This window comes from Montipora foliosa, chromosome 11 (assembly GCF_036669935.1).
Source record: "Montipora foliosa isolate CH-2021 chromosome 11, ASM3666993v2, whole genome shotgun sequence".
NCBI classification, from domain to species: Eukaryota; Metazoa; Cnidaria; class Anthozoa; order Scleractinia; family Acroporidae; genus Montipora; species Montipora foliosa.
Genome location: NC_090879.1, coordinates 33,850,465 through 33,872,248, shown reverse-complemented (window position 1 = coordinate 33,872,248; position 21,784 = coordinate 33,850,465). Strand labels below are relative to the sequence as shown.

General features: G+C 39.1%; 1 protein-coding gene across 1 annotated transcript; it reads left to right on the top strand.

The window, feature by feature from the left end:
* The first annotated feature begins 5,067 nt into the window (after positions 1–5,067).
* On the top strand, positions 5,068–18,513 carry LOC137975135 (mitogen-activated protein kinase 1-like). Its single transcript, XM_068822210.1, has 11 exons — positions 5,068–5,210; positions 5,346–5,472; positions 5,691–5,746; positions 6,565–6,754; positions 8,232–8,436; positions 9,620–9,699; positions 10,001–10,079; positions 11,350–11,459; positions 14,731–14,797; positions 16,178–16,285; positions 17,009–18,513. The coding sequence occupies exons 1-10, from the start codon at positions 5,104–5,106 to the stop codon at positions 16,243–16,245; spliced, it is 1,089 nt and encodes a 362-aa protein (XP_068678311.1). The 5' UTR covers positions 5,068–5,103; the 3' UTR covers positions 16,246–16,285; positions 17,009–18,513.
* The last annotated feature ends 3,271 nt before the right edge of the window (positions 18,514–21,784 follow it).

The window sequence follows — 21,784 nt, the reverse complement described above, 5'->3', positions numbered from 1 at the left end:
TTCTGGTTTTATCTCATGGAACGAGGCAACAGTGGCTGCTCGTGACCGTGCGACGTGGCGAGGGAGAGTGTCTGGCCCTATACCCACTTAGGGTTATGGTCAAAACTGAATTGAATTTAAGAAATTTTGTCTAGTCGTGTGGCTTTTTTCACGTCCAGCTGGTTCAGAAGCCTGCATACAGTGTTAGTGCCGGTGTAGATAGAATTCCGGATCAGCTGTTAAGGCCGGCTGTATTTCGCTCACCATATTTGGTGCTATAACTGCAAAATAATTGTTAAAAAGCCCCTGCCATCTCAGCCGCGGAATTTATAGTTTCATTAGCTTTAATTTCGGCAATGGTTCGAGTTTTGTCACATTTGCATGAAGTTAGTTCGTCAATCAACAGTCATGCTTTGCGCGGAATTTTTTTTATTGTTCATTTCCAAGTTACACGTGATGAAATACTGTCGCTTGGCTGATTTGATAGCATTGTTTGTTTCATTTCTTAGTTGTGGTTACACACACCTTGGGTTTGGGGCAATAAACCGTACAGTTCAGGAACTGTCATGGGACGTTCTTTTGTTCCTTTTGGTGTATCCATGGAAATAACCCTAGGGCGGTTTCGGTCTAGGGAAAGCGGTTACATACGAAAACGTCCTTGCCTGTGGGCTAACGCTATTTATCCAGGTGTAAAAGGGCTAGTGTAACCACAACTCTTGCGTGCTTATATCGTTCTCAAGCCTTCATGTCGTTTCCTTGAAGAGCTTTACTCTTCAGATAATTTCGCTTGCAAATTTTACACGTCAATTCATATGTAATCCACTGGAAATGGTTTTTAGAAAACCCTTTTAATTTAAAGTGGGGCATGTTTATCAACGGTTTCAGTGAACATTTTTTTCCAATTTTTCTTGGCGGGAAATCTTGTGGCAGCGTTGCATTGGCAACCCGCGTTTTTCTGGCCGGAAATCATATTAGTGACGAGCAACGGGATAAAGTGGAGATTAAAGAAGAGAAAAGAGCACGAAAGAAGAGGCGACAAAATTTGAGAAATTTAAGCAAAGAAATCCCCGAAAGAAGCCGAGGAAGGAGAAGAATAGAAAATTTCAATGAAAATCAATGTAAAGCTAAGAAGAATAGAGCGAGAGCCAAACTGAACACTTATTTACAACTGTTAGCTTTCAGGTAATTTTTTCCTTCTCAATATATGCCTCGCTGCCTCATATATTTTGTAAATTAGCTAAAAAAAACTAAGAAGGCCTGAAAACGTTTGCAATTCCGTGTTGGCAGAGATTTTGACATATTTCAACAATCACATTTATAGGCTTTTTGTGTCAAAGGGATGTCCAGTTGTCAGCTGCTTTTTTTGATCGTGAAATTGCAGTCGACTACGCGAATTTAATTTACTATGCTTTAGCTTGACTTTTTAATTAGTAAAGATTTTTGCTATTGTTCTGAAGTAAAGAGAGAGGGAGTAAAGGGAAAATGTTGTGAAAGAGATTACTGTGCATGTAATTTCATGGTCAGTTTTAGTTCTTGATTAAAATTGTTGGTTATTGTTTGCAAGGCTTGTTTGTTTACTGCATGCTGTCAGCTCAGGGTCAGGTGTTTGATCAGTTTGATCACCGTAAACTGTACGCACTAATGACGATTAATTTTGCACTTTATGCAGAAGCATAACTATTTCCGTAAACACTATACACTCTCTTTGTTTTATTTTATAAGAACCTTTTTATAAGAACGTTGAGGCTGAGATTAACCAAAATTATAATATAAGAACGTATTAAGAACATTCCTCAGGGTGAGACTGAGTCGATTGAGCACTTTTTTATTCCGGTGTTTGTATTATAAACGAAAGCATGAAATAAACGCAAAGAAATTTAAATTAAGAAAAATACTTAAGGGCATATTTAGTAACACATAACGATGGTTTTGTAATGCATGGCACACATCTCAGTTAACGAACAGTTCTTATTTAAAATCGTTACAAAATATTAAACTTCCACACCATCAAAGAAAGCACTTTAATAGGTTTCTTAGTCACGTCTGCAAGATTTCAGCTATTAAAAAACTATACCATGTAAAATTAAGGGCATCTTTAAGAACATTTTCAGACTCACAACGCCGAATTATATAAGAACGTTCAGCCTCAGCTCCAAAAATAGACGTTTTTTATATAAAAAACAAGACGCTTTTTTAAAGCGTTTACTCGGAATACCAAGTGGCGCAGAAGTAGAGTGATACATTTTGGACGAGGTAGTTTTTGTGACTACTGCGCATGGCGCGTATTCACTATGGCCATCGTGTTAGTTTTTCCGAAAATGAGTATGTAACAACAGAATACACTTCGGAGCCAATCCGCATGCGAAGAGTACCAAAGTTCGGACTCTGCAAACAGTACGATGAATTGCCGATAGTTCGCGAGGACGAACGAAAAGTTCGGGTGTCCCGTGTTCGCAGATGATGATCTGTGAAGAATACGTTTCTGAGGTGAGGTTTTAATTCTTACAACAGTTACTTAACGTAGCTTTCGTATTTTGTTTCTAACCGACCAATTGAGCCCGTTTACGCGTTTAATGAAGCCGCCGTTTTCGAAATAAACAAAGCTTTGCAGTAGCACGTAATTGTCAAACTATAGATGGTTTCACAGTGACATCATCAAATTAGCAAGGTCTTCTGAATTGTCATCTATAGGAGGTTGAAGATACCCGAAAAATAAATCTTTTTCCAAGTTTCCAGTTCCATGACGTCTTTCGTTTCGAAAATGCAGTAATTGTATGAAATACTTGAAACTTCGCACAGTAGGTAAAATTGTTAGTGTACTGTACGTTCTGAGCCTAAAATCAAAACAAGAACAGGCCCAGGCTTACTATGCTTCTAAAAAACGGAAGCCGCCGTAATTACCTAACCGAAAGATTTAAGTATCAATCGTGTTTTTGATGAAAGCACAAAGACTTAATCCCTTCGCGATTTGCCTTACTGGATTTTACAGTAGTTTCAAGATGATGTTTGTAATGAAAACAGGGAGGAGTGTTGCGGACAGTACTTTGTAAAGTAAATCAGCTGTTCGATTACAGTGGTAACTAACGAAGGTCAATCAAATTAACATGTCACAGGCGTTTGGCGCGCCGGAGTGGCCTGAGTTAACTGGATGAAATTATAGAGGACTGTACTGTTTGGGATTTCAAATTGTGGCCGTGGGCCGTATTAACGGGTGACCGCATTAACGAGGGTTTTCTATAAGAGAATGTATGGCCGTTAGGCGGGCTTCCACTGTATTTGATTGAAAAAAATATCTATCCCTATGAATTTAAGCAGTTTTAGCCTTTCAAGTACTAGTACATTAGGAGATGTGTTCATACATTTTATCTCATGAGCGAAAAGTAAGCGCTTTCAAGGCAAAGTAAAGTCCACTTTGATACACCTACAGAAGTAAAAGTTGTATAATTTCAACGCTTCGACAAAGAGCTCGGAAACGATGTACCGCACAGATCTGAGAATTGGAGGTGGTGTCTAAATTTGTTTCCCGCAATATTCCAAGTTATTGGCCTTTTTCATCGAACGTTTCGAATTTATTTTTTTGTTGCGTGACAGTGAAAATGATCTATCGAACGTAAATTGTTCAATGGTCGAAAAACTATCGATATGGAAGCTGTGGTGAATCAATTCCCACAATTCAGCCACCCCTATCCACATGACAGAATATTCTACTTCTTTTACCCTTGCACATCTCTAAAGGAGTCACATGCGCCTCTCGAGCGCCTATGTTTTAATTTGCCAAGTACGAAACAGACGAAACAAAACAAGTAAATGTTTCTGCAGCCAGTTGCTCATTCATAACAACGCAGATAATGTACCGGTGAAAATCGCTTAATGTTTACGATTGCAAATAAATTCAACAGGAGATATAGCTATAGGGGTAGTATGTCTTGGAACTGGTTGTTTGAATGGAAATTACATGCGCGTTATGTCTATCTTTGCGGGATCTAGTATGTAGCATGACATCAGATAAACTGGTTTCAATTGTAATTAATATGGGTAAGTGAAAAACGGTATTCATCTGCGAAGGTTCCAAATTAAGAGTGTTTTGAAGAACGCGGCCGGTGACCTCCAGCTCTAGGTAACTAACATGAAGATCAAGAAACTAACAATAAAAAGAAAGAAATAGACATCGGTGGATGATGTTCGTACAAAGAACAGCTGAGGCAGAAAGAGACTGAGAAATCTCGGCTATTTATAACATACCGCTGCTGGAAGTTCTGTACTGGCGATTTAGTCATGTTGCCAACAGGCAGGATTATAGTAAATATCTTATTCATAACATTTCTAGACGTCTGAATCCAGCATATTCACGTTTAGCTGCATTGCATTGCGTCATTTGCTATATCGTGGAACATGGGCTTTGAATCAGCAAACGAAATTAAACGAGTCACGCAACCTCGTTCCCAGGGAAGGGAAAAGGTCCTGGGAACGAGGTTGCGAGTCACGCTGAAGCCCCAACGTAGAACCCACTGCACGTTATAAATTCCGATTTTCATCTAATTTTGTTAGACGTGAGGCTGTTTCAAGTCTCTCGCTATCTGAAATCTTCTCCTTCGCGTTTGTGTTTATTTTTTATTGTTGCAGTTGTTTTGTCACAGAGGGAGGTCAAATGTATTGCTCGGAGGGATGTAGTACATTGCTTTTAGCCAATGAAATCACCGCCTCCTAATTCTATTGTCCATTTACTGCACAGAAAACTAAATTCTTCCCAGAATATAACTCGGATACCTTTCAGGTATTCCGAGTAAAAAGTGTATGAGTGGATTGATTGATTTGCTTTCTGGGGTTAGAGGCGTGAGCTAGCGAGCTTAACCTGCGATCAAGCGTACTTTTCTTGAGACAGGCCGCTAAAAAGTACCTTTTCGCACCATGTCTAAGGAAAAGTACGCCTGATCGCAGGTTATAGCAAGCTCCGCTTTTACTCGGCTTGGCTAAATCTATGTATGATGCCCTCATTCTTTGCACCCTATTAGTGCCTATCAATGGACGGACCGCATGCTGGGAAAGCTTATACCAGACTGCTGGGCGCGTCAGCCTCGTTCCAGCGGGGCAGTTGGACCCAGCAAACGGAAGCTGAACTCAAAGATGGCGGCATCTTCTTGCCCAGAAGTTGTTCGGGGCCAAGTATTCGATGTCGGACCACGCTATACAAATCTTAGCTACATAGGAGAAGGAGCTTATGGAATGGTTTGGTAAGGAAAGGCTCTCTGGTCTCTCTATATCCTACACTGGAGCGGTTTAAATGGCGTCCATGAAACGTTCGATTCGATCGGTGTTTGCAGCTTCCAGTTGTAGCCTAATTCATGTTCATTTTCTTCTATATGTAGCTCTGCGCTGGATAATGCTACAGGGCAGAGGGTAGCCATTAAGAAAATTAGCCCCTTTGAGCATCAAACTTACTGTCAAAGGACGCTGAGAGAAATCAAGATTTTACGGCGATTTAAGCACGAAAATGTAGGTAACCTGGCCACGGCACCAGAGCAATGCAAGCTTCCAATGCTCGAGCTGAAAAGTGTTACGCATTTAAAATAATGGCTCGATAATCATTTTATAATTTAAGCTTCTCTGCTGCAATTTTCGCTGTGATTTCTGTAACTTTTCATCATTTTACTGTTATCTTTTGTAGCCGATTTGCTGGGATTGCTCTATTTATCTCCGTTTTGTGTTCACAGATTATTGGAATTATGGATATAATTCGCGCCCCAAACATCGACGATATGAAAGATGTGTATCCTTTGAAAAGTCGCTGAACCAATAGCTCACAAGAAACACTTTTGTTATGGCTGTTGTTTCCAGTTTTCCTTAGGAGGATTCTATATTTTGCAATGAGAAGACTTCCTTTTTCGCTGCACATGTTTCAGTGCAAAGCTATGTACATTTAATACTTGTTGACATCATGCGAGTTTTCAAAAATTTCTTTTTTTTTCCAGGGGCCTTGCGTAGCGCAGTTTACTGTGGTTGTATCAATGTTTTCATTAAACACGATTTACAATGTAGGAATAGCCCAGCGGAAATCCTTGTCTTGGAAATTTTATGTGAGCGATTTTTAATTTAAGACCAGCCGCTTTCCTGTCGTCAACGCTTCCGATATTTTTGCTCCGCAAATGGCCGCTTTCTTTTGCAGCAAACCAGCTGTCACTGCTCTTGTCACGAATTTTGCGTCGACAAAATCACCATTCCCCACAAATTTATTAAGTCGATTTTTAAGATATTTTACATTCAAATTCTTCAGAACGGCCATTATTTGAACCAGTGGAAGTCCATTCATTGTGTGTGGGTTGTTTGTATTTCTCGTGTTTTTTCAAATTCCGAGTTGTTTATACTGCACTATTCTGATATTATCACTTGCTTTTACTGATATGTCCTGTAGTTATTGTGGTTGAAATTTTAACCAATCACCTGCTTGTCATTTTGTTGAATTTGAGACATGTCATGTTTCAGTATATCTAATTTACATGATTCAAAAGTTAGGCATATTTTTACTCTATGCAACAGTTTTTTTTTTTACTACTAATAAGGTATTTTCATCCTTGACTTCTAATTTAGTTATATTGTTCAGAGTTTAATGGAAACAGATCTTTACAAGTTATTGAAGACACAGAAGTTGAGCAATGATCATGCATGCTACTTCTTGTACCAGATACTGCGTGGGCTGAAGTACATCCACTCTGCCAATGTGCTTCATCGTGATTTGAAGCCAAGCAATTTGCTCCTGAATACCACTTGTGACCTCAAGGTTTGTTAAATTCTCATTATATTTTTTATGTTAACATGACCAAAATTTCTCACAAGGTTTTTCCAAAATAGCAGGGATCCACATTCGCAGTCCTCCAGTCGTCCCAGACGACTTAAAACCCGTGTGGACGAGTATAATTTAATTGATGTCTTTTCATGAATGCCACCAAATGTTATAATATACAGTGTAGAATGTACTTTCGTTCTGATTGCTTTCCGTTCAATGGAAACTTCCAGAAAATAATGAATAAACATGCAGCTTTTTCAGCACTTAAATCTCAAGTCGTCAAGTGCCATCTTTGACCACGCGGTATTTTCCATGAAGCGATTGCAAATCCAATTTTCATGTATCTTACCGCTGGCATGGTTGTTAGCAAGTCATTTAGCAAAGAACAAAGGGTGACTGGTGGTCTCAGCTGATAATGTGGCTTTAGTTACAAGGTGTTTCGCCACCTCCGGCGAAAAAGAAAAGAAAAAAACAGAACATGCTGCTTACGAACAGGAAAAACACGAAATCTTGGTAGCACTTACACAGGAGCGTCGAAACTTTGGGTCTTTAAATAGTAACTTTGTAAGTCACATTCAAGTGCGTTTTGTCATGGCAGATATAGACCACTGTAAATCGGGTTCCCACTGTGCAAATAACATAATACTCTGGAGTCAGAATTAGTTATTTCTGACAAGAATGTAAAATAAAACGCAAATGCTCAAGTTGCAAGTGATTTTATCGACCATTTTCTGTACTTACGCATTTTTCCCAAGCAACTCATAATTTGTCCGGGCAAGTATATCATAAGACATACTTGCCCGGCAGACAACTTTGATAAAAAATGAATATAGATCCCTGAAATAGTTACGGTTAATAATGTCTAAGGCACCACATTTTTGTCATTATTGTGAAAGGACTACACTGAATTGAGTGTGATGAAAAAAGGATAAGCAAAGTAAATGATGACAGCACTCATCAAGTGATCCTTTTCAGTTGTCTGCTTTCAAATTTGCCACTCAAATTCTTGAACTGATAAACCATCTAAGAGCCAATAATGAAAACAGGGTGTCGTACTTGTAGGTCCAAGTCCCATGGTGGTCACCAAACGGAGTTGTACTGAGTTGTTTCCAATTCAACTTCTCCACTGCACTTGTAAATCGTCAACTGCTCTGTTCCCAGCCAGTTAGGATCTTTATAAATTTTTTTGTATATATTTGCATCAACGCAAAGTATGTTTTCAGTACATGTACGTGTATATTACCGAAAACTCCCCAAATGGAGCCACCAATCAAGTGATTGTTGTGAAATCATAAAAATACTGATCCAAATGGTATTTACAATGGTACAGTCGCAGGTCACATTAAAAAACTTCTTTAGTATGATCAAGTTGTAGAAAAGGCCCAGTAGTGGTGACCTTTGCCAATATACAGCTGCGTACATGTACCTGTAAGTTTCCTCTTCATGTGTTTTTTTTTTTTGTCCTTCTCAGATTTGTGACTTTGGCTTAGCTCGTGTTGCTGATCCCGATCATGATCACACTGGTTTCCTCACTGAATATGTTGCTACACGGTGGTACAGAGCACCAGAGATCATGCTCAATTCCAAAGGATATAGCAAGGCTATTGACATCTGGTCTGTGGGCTGCATTCTTGCCGAGATGTTGTCAAATCGACCTTTGTTTCCGGGAAAACACTGTATCCTTTGCTTCCTTCGATGGGTAATGTTGGAGACACAGGTGCCGTTGTTATGCGTTCATATTGTACCAGTAGTTTGAGACGTGGCTTTGCCATTGTGTGGTCTTGCAGAACCAAGCACTTTTACTTTGGTGTACTGTATATCATTGTGTCAGGCATTCTAGTACACTGTAGATTCAAGTATTGTAGCTCCTTAGTCCATGTTGTGAGAGGTGTAAAGTAGGCAGCAGTGCACCTCCGGTAGCCAGCCAGGTTTCTGCCATTTGTCTCTGTGTCTCGCTCCACCCTGGATGTACATTGTACGCCAAAATAACAAACTACTCTGTGTCACCCTGTATCGGAGTAGCCTAAAGCAGAGTTCGGGTTTGGGTTCAATAATATGCTGCCTCTCATTAGCTTTATGAAGCTGGAACTAGAAGATTGACCTCAGTTCATCTGAGTTTCCTGATTCCGGCACCACTTTTAGGGCTGCCAGTATGGTAAGAAGATGCCGGGCACCTAAGGAAAGAAGTCAGCTGTACATTTCTGATAGTGATTGTTTTTATTAATAACCCCTTCATGAACTTCACCCAGGTGGTTACCTTATGGCTGTCATTTATACACGTACATGTATTATGTGACCAATGCCTACATAGTAGGAAAAGGCAAGGATAGTCTATTTCAAAATTATTTTGAATTAGACCCTGGATTGAAGCCAAAGTTGCCAATTTTACTTCCCATAAGACTGAAAAACTAATTTTTCTATGGATCTCACCATTAGCCTACTGCTGGCTAGTATGCTTGGCTGAAAGAGACCATTTCACTACTTAAATTTAGCCAAACACCAAAGTTCTAAGGTATTTATGGAGTCTATCTGAAAGAAATTAATCAATGTGGCTTTGAGCAAGCTGGCTTGCTTTTTAATGTTTGTCCTTTTTTTTGTTTGTTTTTTTTTGTTTGTTTTTTTTTGTTGTTTTTTTTTTGTTTTTGTTTTTGTTTTGTTTTGTTTTTTTTTTTTTGGGGGGGGGGTGGGGGCACCTCTCTGTTTTTCCCATGCTAGTCTTTCATGATGGTGTTAAGAACAGTGGCTTTTGAAGAAGACAGAGCATATGAGCTCTTCTCTAATATGTGAGTACAACAATATTATTATTATTTATCTGACTGACGTACAACATGTAGAGTTTCCTTGACAAGATTATACCAGACCTAGATCAGCTTAACCACATTTTGGGAGTTCTGGGTTCACCATCACAAGAAGATTTGCAGTGTATCATGAATGAGAAGGTAATGAATGCTGTGTAATAGTTTTAACCCTTTCACTCCTGTGGGGTTCCCCATTGAACTGGCGTTAGACAGAGTAAAATCTATAAGTGTCACTCTTGGGAGTGAAAGGGTTAATTTATCCTTCCTTAGGTGGTGTGGACATTAAATGCAAAAACACTTTAGATCAAGTTCTCCTAACGAGGCAGTTTGTTGAGAGCTGCCGTGCGACTTTACACAAATGAATGTAAATAAATTATCATGGAGCCATTCTAGGTAATAATCATTACAAAAGAAGTGACAGTACTCTGATTGTTATTTTCAGGCCCGCAGTTACATTCAGTCATTAGCCTACAAACCAAATGTTCCTTGGGAAAGAATTTTCGCTAATGCTGACAGAAAAGGTACTGGATAGCACAGTTTGTGGTCCATATGTGGGTCCTGAACAAAAATTACTGTAGGTGCTTTTTGCTTCAAGTAAATGTACATAATGTAATTATGTTCTTTGTCATTGGGAATGGTAGTATTCAATATGATATTTTTATTGACATTATTGACCTTCCTTGGCACGACAATGGAGACCCAGGGAATGAGGTTGTCTTGGTCTTTGGACGCATTCTTTAATGTTGACACTGGCTGTCAACAGTATTAATTTATGGTCACATTGTCAACGTACACCCCAAGTTGCTTTGACCCTGTCCCTCTTGAAAGTGAGCCTTCTAGATTTTACCATCTCTAGCACCAGATGATTTAACTTGTCAATCTGGGGCACTTTGGATGTGAATGAGTTATCAACATTTTGGCCCACTGAAACCCTTTGTCCCTCTCTTCATAGGGGCTGCATCATGATTGTGAAGTTGATTTTGTATAGTTTTACCAATAGGGCTTTTGCAACAAACGATCATAATTATGGTACAAAATCCGCCATGCTGGAGGGCAAGCTCATTATTATTCCCCCACTGGGACATTAAAACAGAGACCTGAACCAGTCAAGCTTGACTTGCCTTTGTTTTAATGTCCCAGTGGGGGAATAATAATGAGCTTGCCCTCCAGCTTGGCGGATTTTGTACCATGTGATCGTTTGTTGCAAAATGTTTATTACTCACTCCTACTCACTATGCAACTTAACATTTAAAGTGCCTATCAGCTCAACAAACTTTTCCACGTCGTTGATTTTCCGAAATCGTCCCAAATTTGGAACCTTTATATTGACACCTCAGTTTTAATTTGGCTTTTGTTTCTTGAGGTGATAGGCACTTAAAACAGAAGTTACTTTTAAAAACACAACTCAAAGCTTCAAGATAAAAAATGCCTGTAGAGCATACATGATTTAAGTTCCAAACAAAAGATTTTGCGAAACTTTTCGGCTGAACAGTTTTCAAAAACTGGCCAATTGCAATCCATTTCAATCTTCTTCAATTTTGCCCACCCCCTGCCTTCTTTTGTATTTTCTGTTTTATTCAAACCTTCCTTCAATGGCTTTTTTTAGTTAATTACAGTACATTTTGCTTGATTTGGTTGCCAGTTCCCAATTGCGGAATTTGGCAAAATTTTGTGGCAGAGCCCCCTAACGTATTTTCATCACGTGTGATTTCTGCTTTGCCCTCTTCTTTTTCAGGGTGATTTTTCTTGTTTTATAAGAAGATCAACAGTGTCTTCTTTGTTTCTTTTTAGCTCTTGATCTGCTAGATAAGATGTTGACCTTTAATCCTGACAGGAGAATCACAATAGAAGAGGCTCTTGCACATCCTTACCTAGAGCAGTACTATGATCCAGCAGACGAGGTACAGTGGGTTTCTTATCACCTCTAGAATAATGAATCGTCTTTATGACACTCCTACCTGAGTTTTTTGACAGTAATTACAGAGGTCTACTGAAATTTTAAAGTAGGAGGCCCAACTGTAACCCGGCCTAAGCTGGAGCAAATACGGTTATTACCCACTGCAAATTATCGTGAAATTGATGTGCTTTTTCTCCTCGAAACCTTCCTCAAGCCAAACAAACCTGATTGTGTTCTTCAAATACCTGGCTACACGTTTTTCATGAAAGATCGACAGGGAGTGAAGAAAGGCGGCGAAATTCTCGCTTATATCGCTGACAGACTTAAAGTTGAAGAATTACAAGCCTGGCTGAAAACGAACTCGAAACCATTTGGTTACAATCCATCCATACAAATCAAATCGTCCGGTACTCATAGGAGCTGTTTACCGCCCACCTTCATCAACTGCGGAGACGGATACTAGACTAGAGTTAAACATCGGAGCAGCGTATTTAAGGAACCAAGAATTGCATTTTTGGGGGGAATTTAACATGAACTTCTTCGACCCTGCATATAAAAAACATCGATTAGCGAAAGCCTTTAGAAGCTTAAATTTGAATCAACTCTTAAATGAAGTTACACGTCCTGTGAGCTCTACATGTCTTGATCATATCTGGACAACGCATCCGAGTTTCCTTGCCAATATTTCTGTGCCAAACATTGGTCTTTCGGACCATCTACCGGTATTTATTAGACGAAAATGCACTAGAAAGCAGAAAGATCAAATTCACAGTATCAGTGCACCCCATGGGACGCTGCATTTGTTTTCGACGATATAAATGATGTTCTGAGTTCAATGGAAACAATGCTTAATGATGTTCTAGACCAACACATTGCACTTAAATCTAAACGTGTCAAAAGACTCAATCAACCCGTCTGGATGACAAAGGAGGTTTTTCATTCCATGAAAACAAGGGATAAGTTGTTGAAAACGGCGCGAATCTCGAATTTGCAGAGGGATTTGCACACGTTCTACGCATGCGAAAGGTCAAACCACAAATCTTATTAGAAAAACAAAAAGAATTTTTTTTCGTGAAAAGAAAGACGAGAATAAAGGAAACCCGAAAGGAGTCTGGAAAGCTCTAAAATCTCAGAGCGTGATAAATAAACCTCGAGTCCGTATCAATGAAATAGCTACAGAAAATGGAATTACCAACGACGACGCCGTCATTGCAAACGAGCTAAGTGAATACTTTGTTAACATTCTAGAACAACTTGGCAACAACAATGATGCTGGCGTAGACTTTGATCATACAAAGCTGACAAACTTTGTTCATTCAAGATTTAAATACAGACACGGTTTACAACATTCCTCTGTTAACGCCTAAGCAAACCATTGATATTATAGATAAAATCTCTAGTAACAAGGCCTCTGGGTACGATGGCATGAGCGTACGCGTACTTAGGAAAATTATACCGGTGTTTGCAAACCCCTTGTGCAAACTACTTAATCTTTGGAAAATAGCTAAAGTCACACCACTGCCCAAGGGCGGGTGCTAGCACGGAATGATATCAACAACTATCGCCCGATATCTGTTTTACCTGTCCTCTCGAAAATTCTCGAAAAGCACCTGGCCAGTTCTCTCTCTCTCTAAATTCTTATGTAATAACTTATTATACGAGCTGCAATCAGCCTTTAGGTAAGGACACTCTACTGAAACAGCTCTGATCAGACTTACGGATCAGATTCTAATGAACATTGTCAATGACGAAGTGACTGGTGTGGTTTTTATAGATTTCCCGAAAGCTTTTGATTTGTGATTGATCATTAACTTCTTCTAAAAAAAGCTGTCGATCTACGGTGCTACTCCCTCTGTTGCCTGGTTCGAATCCTACCTGTCTGAGAGGAAACAGTTTATTTCGTTAGGGAAAACTACGTCTGAACAGTTGACGGTAAAGCAAGAGGTGCCCGAAAGGTCAATTCTAGGACCGGTTCTTTTCCTTTTGTTCGTCAACGATATTCCTCTTCACGTTCGAAAGTCAACTATGGACATTTATGCAGACGATATCACCTTGTCTTCGAGTTCAAACTGGAAAACCATACAATCGTTAAATCAAACACTGACACTATATACATCTGAGAAAAGTAGAGAGATGGGCCAGAAACAAAAGCTTTGTTGGTAACTGGGAAGCGTCTACGGAAGGGCATAGTTCAAGATTCAGGAAAACTGGAAGTAAAAACGGATAACGCAGAAATTGAAAACGTTGTAAACCATAAACTTCTTTGTATGATCATCGATGAAGATCTAACTTACGAAGTGCATGTTGACGAACTTTGCAATAAACATTCTAAGCGACTTGGCCTCTTTCGCCATATTAGCCCCTACTTAAAGAAAAATCTGAGAATAATCTATTTTAACGCAACAATAAAACCGCTCATGGTATATGCAAGCCAAGTATGGACATTGTGCAACAAAGAGGCACTCGAGAGAGTTCTCCCCATGCAGAAACGGGCCGAACGAGTTATTCTTGAAGCGCAACACTCTAGTCGAACAGTAACATTGTTTAACAACTTAAGCTGGATCCCCTTTTGTAATGAAGCATATAGACCTTATTTATAAATGGTGGTCAATTTATAATTCTTTTGTCCAAGTGAAAATTAGCCTACCAAGCCTCGTTACCATACAGTGAATTGAAAAGAATTCTTGCTCTAAAATGAGGCTTAGAAGGCTAATTTGCACTTGGACAAAAGAATTATAAATGTGACCGCCATTTATGAATAAGGTCTATACATTGTATAAAGCAATGTGAAGTGGCCTTTAAACGGATAAATGGTACTGTACCCGACTCTTTGAACACATCCCTTAGGAAAAGTCCGATTTTCACTCAAGAACCACGAGAAATTGTAATTTAAATTTATTGTGCCCCCCCCCAAATAAGTCTTTGAAATCCTTTAAGGCTGAATTATGGGAAACAGTACTAAATTCTCAGAAGACAAAGGGATCGTTTGATAAAAGTTAATGGCAATAGATAGATGTTTCTGCATGCTTTTCGTTTTTAAATCGACTTGTCTAGCTTTTAAATTATAGGAGTATTTTTTGTTTTTATTATAATTATTGTAAATAGTATCTATTCTTAATGTAGTTTTTATGCATTGTATTGTGTATTTTTAGATGGCCACAAGTTCATCAGTGATGTTAGTTACTGTCACATGTTACCCTCATAACATAACGTCTCTCTCTCTCTCTCTCAGTCTCTCTCTCAATGACTCCTATCTTTTATTCGCGTTGTTTTAGCCTATTGCTGAGGAACCATTTAGATTTGAAACTGAACTGGATGATCTTCCAAAGGAGAAATTGAAAGGTACAAATACAGTAGTTTGTAATGTAGTATCTAATAATGCGGACATGCGACACTATGGTTAGCTTGTGCTAACAGTAACATTGGTTAAAATGTCACTGAAAACACCCACAATCCCGGAATAATTACATTGGGAAACTACAGTCGAACCCCACTTTACGGACAGTTCTCTTTGTCCCTGGGGAAAGCCCAAATATGTATTTCTTTCAAACTTCAACCCGCTTAATACGGACACCCATTTATACAGACAACGGACACTTATTGTTTCCCCATCAACTAATTCTGATAGGAAGTTAACCTCGCTAATACGGACACTCTCGTCAACTTTTTCTTTAGTGAGCTTTATCTTTAGTGAAGGGACATTTTTGCTAAAGTACTGTGTATCAGTCAATGTGTAACTGTGCTGTGCATAAAGAAAAAAAGGAAACTAAAATGCTTCGTACCATTCTTACAGAATTAGCCCATGCAATAATAAGTAATGCACACTGCTATACGTGAGCGACTTAATTGTTTGTGTTCTTTTAGACTTAGCTACGGAAAATGGCTACTTTGTACGCTACAGACGTTCAGTTTCTTGATGTTAATGATTTGTTTCATATGTTTTGACGTTTTCCTCCAATAAGATGCCTACACCACTGTACATGCATGTTTTACTTAATTTATACAACTCGCATTGCCCGTTTAATACGGACACTCCTTTAATACGGACACTATCCATGGTCCCTTCGGTGTCCGTATTAACGGGGTTCGACTATACACCGCGTGCCATTCTCTCTCTCTCTACCATTCATTCCTCTTCCACCACTCCCTCCTCCCCCAGTCAGTGTTGGCCCCAAACGAGGTCATGTCATAAGAAGAAGCACTTGAAAGCGCTGGGCGCAATCAACATTGACTGAAGGAAGGGGGGGGAGGGAGGTATGGGAAGGCAAGTTTTGCCGTGAAATATATTTTGCGTCGCATAATTGCCTAAAAAAGGTTGATGTATCCGAATCCATTTGTGTAGCATTGTAGGTACAGTCAACATGTTAACATTTCACGTCATCACAGTTATTGTTACTTATCCTTCAGGATTTATTCAATAACTGATATCAGCTTTTAAACATTCCTAAACTTTACCTTCCCTTTCCTGTCATGCAAGTCCTGTTTGCGACATTTTAGCCTTATGGGTCACTCCAATAGCCTAGAGTGGCTAGTGGACAAAACTTTTGTTGGACCCTGCAGCTATGGGTAAGGCTGTAAAAAATGCAACAACCGTCTCTATTGGCTCAAGTGCCAAGCAGACTGTAGCCAGAGTCTGTAACTAGAAGAGTTGCAAAATTACTGTGTGTGGAAGAATGATTGTTTTTTACAAAGAAGGAACGTCTTTTTATTGCATATTTGCAGAGCTAATATTTCACGAAACTGCTCATTACCCTGGCTCGCCACGCCTCCCCGGCCAGTTTCATGGTTAAAGGAGCACTGCGACAGAGAAAATGAAACATTGGAGGAGAGGTGAGGTGTTTGTAGCTCAGTTGTTGTTTCATTAGCTTTCGACCTCGTCACTCTTCAGTATTTGCCACCTTAAGAATTAATAATAATAATAATAATAATAATAATAATAATAATAATAATAATAATAATAATAATTTTTAATGGAAATGAATTGTAAACAGGTTTTAATAGTCTTTTTTCCTTGTTCTTTTTACTTCTAACTTGTAAATAGCAATTTGCTTGGAATATGTTAATAAAGGATTATTATGTTAAATAATAATAATAATAATAATAATAATAATAATAATAGTAATAATAATAATAATAGAAAATTTACAGTACAAGGCAAATTACAGTTCGTAGACTGCCGTGGTCCATGTTAAATCTAAAACAAGCGAAAGAACCACGTACCGTTGGAAACCAATCAAGGGGAGTTGATAAGGTAGTTGATAATGAGGTATTTTGAAAGGAGTAGTTGGTTGTTACACGTGAAACAAAAATATTATAAATACAGGAATCATAATTCACAAAACGAGAACAAAATTAAGCCAGAAAATCTGTGAAAATGTTTGTTACCTACATGTAGCATTTAAAAATAATTTATCATGATATATAATTACGTACGTGTACATGTGTAATCTCTCCAGTTCGTTGAATTTACTCACGACAATATTGTTACCTCCGTTCAGTTTCCAAGCTGTTTTAAGCTGTTTTTCTTTTCTTTTCTTTCTTTGTTTTTTTCAGGATTGCGATCTGTACATCTGCGATTAATCAACGCACTATCAACATCAATATTAAAAATTTATAGTTTTTCATCAAGAGAATGAAGTCCATGACTCTATATAACTAGTATTCTGCAGAAAATTTCAGATTAAATGATAACTATACGTAATGATAATTTAATGATTTTGTCCATCTTTGTAGCGCTGTATCCAACTTGTGTAATAATGGCCAGATTAGGCCTGATAAATTGTCAGTAACGTTTTCCTGATCTTTGGTCACTAAGTTGGATTTCTTCCATATCTTCAAATATTTTTTTAACACAGTCCCTGGCAGTCTGTGAAGATTTCTTATAGGTGGGCAGACACGCGGGGTCTTGTTGCCGGGACATGGTGCAGCGACACGTTGCAGTGACAAAATGGTGTGTAGTACACACACTGAGGCGATACGCATTAGGGTCGTGCCTGCTACACAAGTTTTTTGTCGCTGCAGCCAGTTGCTGCAACATGTCCATGCAGGGTGATCTTTTTTTGTACAACATTTAAGGCCACACTGTTAGACTGCCTTTGTAATATATTCCATGTGTTAAAGACCGTTTCATCTACATGTACACACACTAATTCTGGAACAACCTTGTACAGCATGACAAACAGCACCGCAGGAGTATTGCGTAGCTTTCATTAGAGAGTTTTAACACCCCGTTTACTTCAAACCTTAAACAGCTGTCAACTGCTCGTCATAAGAACATGAAGATTTAGTTATCATAACTTCTTTTTCTTTTGAGGAGATACTGTACTGGATGTCAGTAGCGAAAGGGAAAAAAATAATCGTGAATCAAACAAGATTCTTTGATTTATAGAAAAATGCAAATTTCAACCTAACGTTTACTGTAGAAGACTTCGCCCACAGCTCTTAGAGTAACATTGCCTTGCACAGTACAATAAACATCTTCACAAGCAATTCATGCCCACTCCTAATAAGGTATAGAGTTCAATGAATCTTTGTACGGCATAAGGGTTCTCTCGTAGAGTACGTTCCCTGAGAAAGCTCAGCAATCGGACCATATTCTACAGCAAAGACCTCATCACTTCATTGTGAACTTTGCCACGTGATGTGAATTTCTACTAGACGGAAATTGCACAAACTGTTTCTCGCTGTTTTATTTTTTGCCCTAACTGGGGAAGAAAATGAGCTGTAGCTTTCATTCAATTGGTAACCCTTTTAAAGTTAGGATCAGTTTGTACAATACAATTTTCATTTGCGAATTTGCTCAGTACGTATTTGATTCAATGCTCAAACGCTATGATCTTGTTTGAAGGATCATAGCACCAGAGGCATTATTCAGTGAGATCTATTTGAAAAGGTCCGGTCTACGATTGAACTTGCCTCACACCGGCCCCCAACGGACGGTATTCTCCTCCCTGAATGGTCACGGCTTTTATCTCGCTAAGGTTTGAGCAATTTCAAGGATTTGACAAAGGTTACTGCTAGTTTATTCGCTTCATTAAAATTAACCAAACTCCACCGAATGACTAATGATACTGAAGTAGTGATTAAAGTAAATAATGTAAATCACTGCTTTTTTTTTTTTTTTCGTGATAAAATAGTCAGTTTCTAAATGCTGTTAAAGGATATCCGGGAAAATAACAAGATCTCTGGCCCTTCACGGTCCCAACACACTTCGTTTATTGGCGACTTGTGGATGAAGTAGGCGAAGTTGCATTTTGTTGAAATTAAGAAGATAAAATGGGCAAAGTAAGTAACTTAAGTAGTCAATAGAAAAAGGGATTATAGGCGTGGAAAATTAAAGATATTTTCAGCGGGTTATCAAAATTTAATCTATGAAGTGCCTTTGGGCCCTTGACAATTAGCAAAGTGTACTTATTAGATTGTGTGTGCCCTTTAGTACCCGCGCTTTGAAGCTAAAAGCGGTAACAGAGACGCCTGGACAAGCTAAAAATAACAGCGGTTAACAATGTATGTCTTTGTATGGATCAAGAGTTTCAATTAAACTTTGTTAAAAAAAAAATAGTAACTCGAATGATTCTCAATTATATCGTTGAACGGAATTCTTACGAGTTGCTTGTGAAAAGCGATGGGTTCAAACAGCTTTTTTACGAAGCAAGAATTTTCTGTTCTGTTGTCTAGGTTCAGCTGGCTTCCCATCTCCTTTATCGAAACCTTCCCTGCAGGTTCGCACTGGAGGTTAAAGATGGGCACTTACGATTGGGTGCCGACCAACTGTCTCAACCAAAACAAGCCATTTTCTGTACCGGTTTCGACTTAACTGTCTTCTACAAAGGAATGTTTACAGTTTCAGCTTGTCCGGTCGCGTGAACTCCGTTCGACTAAATGCATTAACTTGTGCGATTACAATTTACCATATACCATAAAATTAACAATTAGTGTTTGCGTCGGTACTTCATCGATTGATTAATTGACAAGTAGTTCGTATTTTCAATCACAAAGTGTTCTTGTTTTCCAGCGAAATCGTTTGGTATTTCTTTTCAATATCCAAATGTCTCTATTGTGTTGATCTAAAAGATCTTTTAGCGCCACAGTTTGTTTCGTTGTGTGGTTTCTGAATGTCGACCTAGTTGCTTGCCACTTGAGAGTTATATAGCTGAAACTGTTTGTCTCTGATATTATTTGCGGCAGCGCTCAGATCTTGCGCGTATGCGACCGGACAAGCTGAACTGTAAAAATGAATCCGCTGAAGAAGACGGCTAAGAAACCGATACGGAAAATGACTTGTTTTGGTTGAGATGGGTGGATCGGCACCCCACCATAGCTGCCATCCTTAATTGCCAGTACGAAAACGCAAGGGAGGTTCCCATAAAGGAAATGGGAAGCAGAAGCAGACTGAACCTAGACAACATCTCTTGGCATGAGAGCCTGATGAGTGTGGTCATTCGTTGATCGTACGAAACAGAGCCGTAGCAATAAACTGAAATCCTCAACTGAGTTACGAAAAGAAATATACCCCCAGTAAATATGTATAACTATATATGAGAGCCATCCTTTCGTGAATTCAACAGTGGACTCTGACTGTGTGCATCACTTGTAAAATGTTAGAGTGACTTTCGTATGACCGTGAAAACGTGTTGGCAATTTGTTTCACGAACCAATGGTTTGGCAAGATTAAAACAAAGCTTCTCCTTATTCCCACCAAGGAAATTCCTAATATGGGCAATATACAGTTCGATTGCCCAATCACATTACTGCATAAATCATATGACGTCAAAGCGAAATGCCGATCACTTTCCAGAAAGTTCCATGGAGAGTTGACATTGTTTGCATCCGCGTTCGCGAAGCCAATGAAAGTTCGCTCTCACTTGATTTTGTTCGATACGCCAATTAAATGTTTTGTATTTTCATTTACGCTCTGTTTTTACTTTTATTTTTCAAGGTCATATGAAAGTCCCTCTGTTTTTTACTGACTTGGTTCTTCGGTCGAGTTTCTAAGCTTTGTGCATTGAAAACAACCTCGTCCCCAGGGCGCTTTTCCCTGGCGTTGGCCCGCCCAAAGCCAAGGAAAAAGGGCCCTGGGGACGACTGGTTGCACTGAAAAATCCATGGAGACCAAGGAGAAATAGTGTAAATGGGGCTTTACGGGCGAAATGAATGTCAGCGAAATTTTACTTGCCCTTTAATTTTTGTAAAGGTTTCGTTTGTTTCCACTGATTAAAACAGCGAAGAAGCAACAATAAAAGCAAGGTAACACAGCTAACACCAACCCGGTGTGGCCAACACATCACGCATGCGTACAACCATTTTACCCGGTCAATAGACCTATTTCGATATATTAAAATTCAGTCCTAAACAAAAGGCATCATCTCGAGGCTCTGGGGAATGAATATAAGGATTTGTATGAGTTTATTCCCCAGAGCCTCGAGATGATGCCTTTTGTTTAGGACTGAATTTTAATATATCGAAATTGGTCTATTAGCAGCCATGGACAGCTGTTTCGGCCTTTTGGGCCTCATCAGCATGGCGTAGCTAACATACCAGGCGGGTGTTTTTAGCACCCCTTTAAGTGGCAGCTACGCCATGCTGATGAGGCCCAAAAGACTGAAACAGCTGTCCAAAAGACATTATCTCGAGGCTCTGGGAAATAAACTCATGCAAATCCTTACATTTATTCCCCAGAGCCTCGAGATGATGCCCTTTGTTTAGGACGAATTTTTATATATCAAAAGTGGTCTATTGACCGGGTGAAATAGTTGTGCGCATGTGTGATGTGTTGGCCACACCGGGTTGGTGTTAGCGTGTGTCACCTTGTTTTTATTGTTCTTGGCGAAGAAGCGCCGTTTGGGTTTCATCGTTAATGTTCAGGGATGGAATAACGAGATCTCAAAGGCAACCCAGCGACCGGCGCACGCGATGGACGGGCGAATGGGCCGATCCAGTTTCGTTTTGACTTTACATATTGTTATAAATAAACAAGAAAAAAAGTTTAATTACATTAAGGTAATTCCTTAGTATTGCATTGCGCATCCCTACTACGCACGATTTTCGCGTCATTAGCGCGCGCACATGAGCACATGCACATACAAAACATAAGAGATTTCGCTCAAACTAAACCCAATAGCGTAATAAATGCTCCTTTTCTCTCAAACGAGCACGGTGACCCCCGATTTTTTTTTTCAGGTGTTTGCTAAGAAAAGTCTAATAAAGAACATATTTGAAGAAGAAAAAAAGTTTGATAGTAGAACATGAATTTTTTTGGAAAACAGTTCCGTACTGGGTGTATTTTACCCAAGGCGAGGACTTCAAGCTAACCACGGAACTGTCCCAAAA

Coding starts and splice junctions, on each gene's coding strand:
- LOC137975135 (XM_068822210.1), top strand. CDS start 5,104: ATGGCGGCATCTTCTTGCCCAGAAGTTGTTCGGGGCCAAGTATTCGAT. Junction 5,747..6,564: donor ATCGACGATATGAAAGATGT/GTATCCTTTGAA, acceptor CTTCTAATTTAG/TTATATTGTTCAGAGTTTAA. Junction 10,080..11,349: donor CGCTAATGCTGACAGAAAAG/GTACTGGATAGC, acceptor GTTTCTTTTTAG/CTCTTGATCTGCTAGATAAG.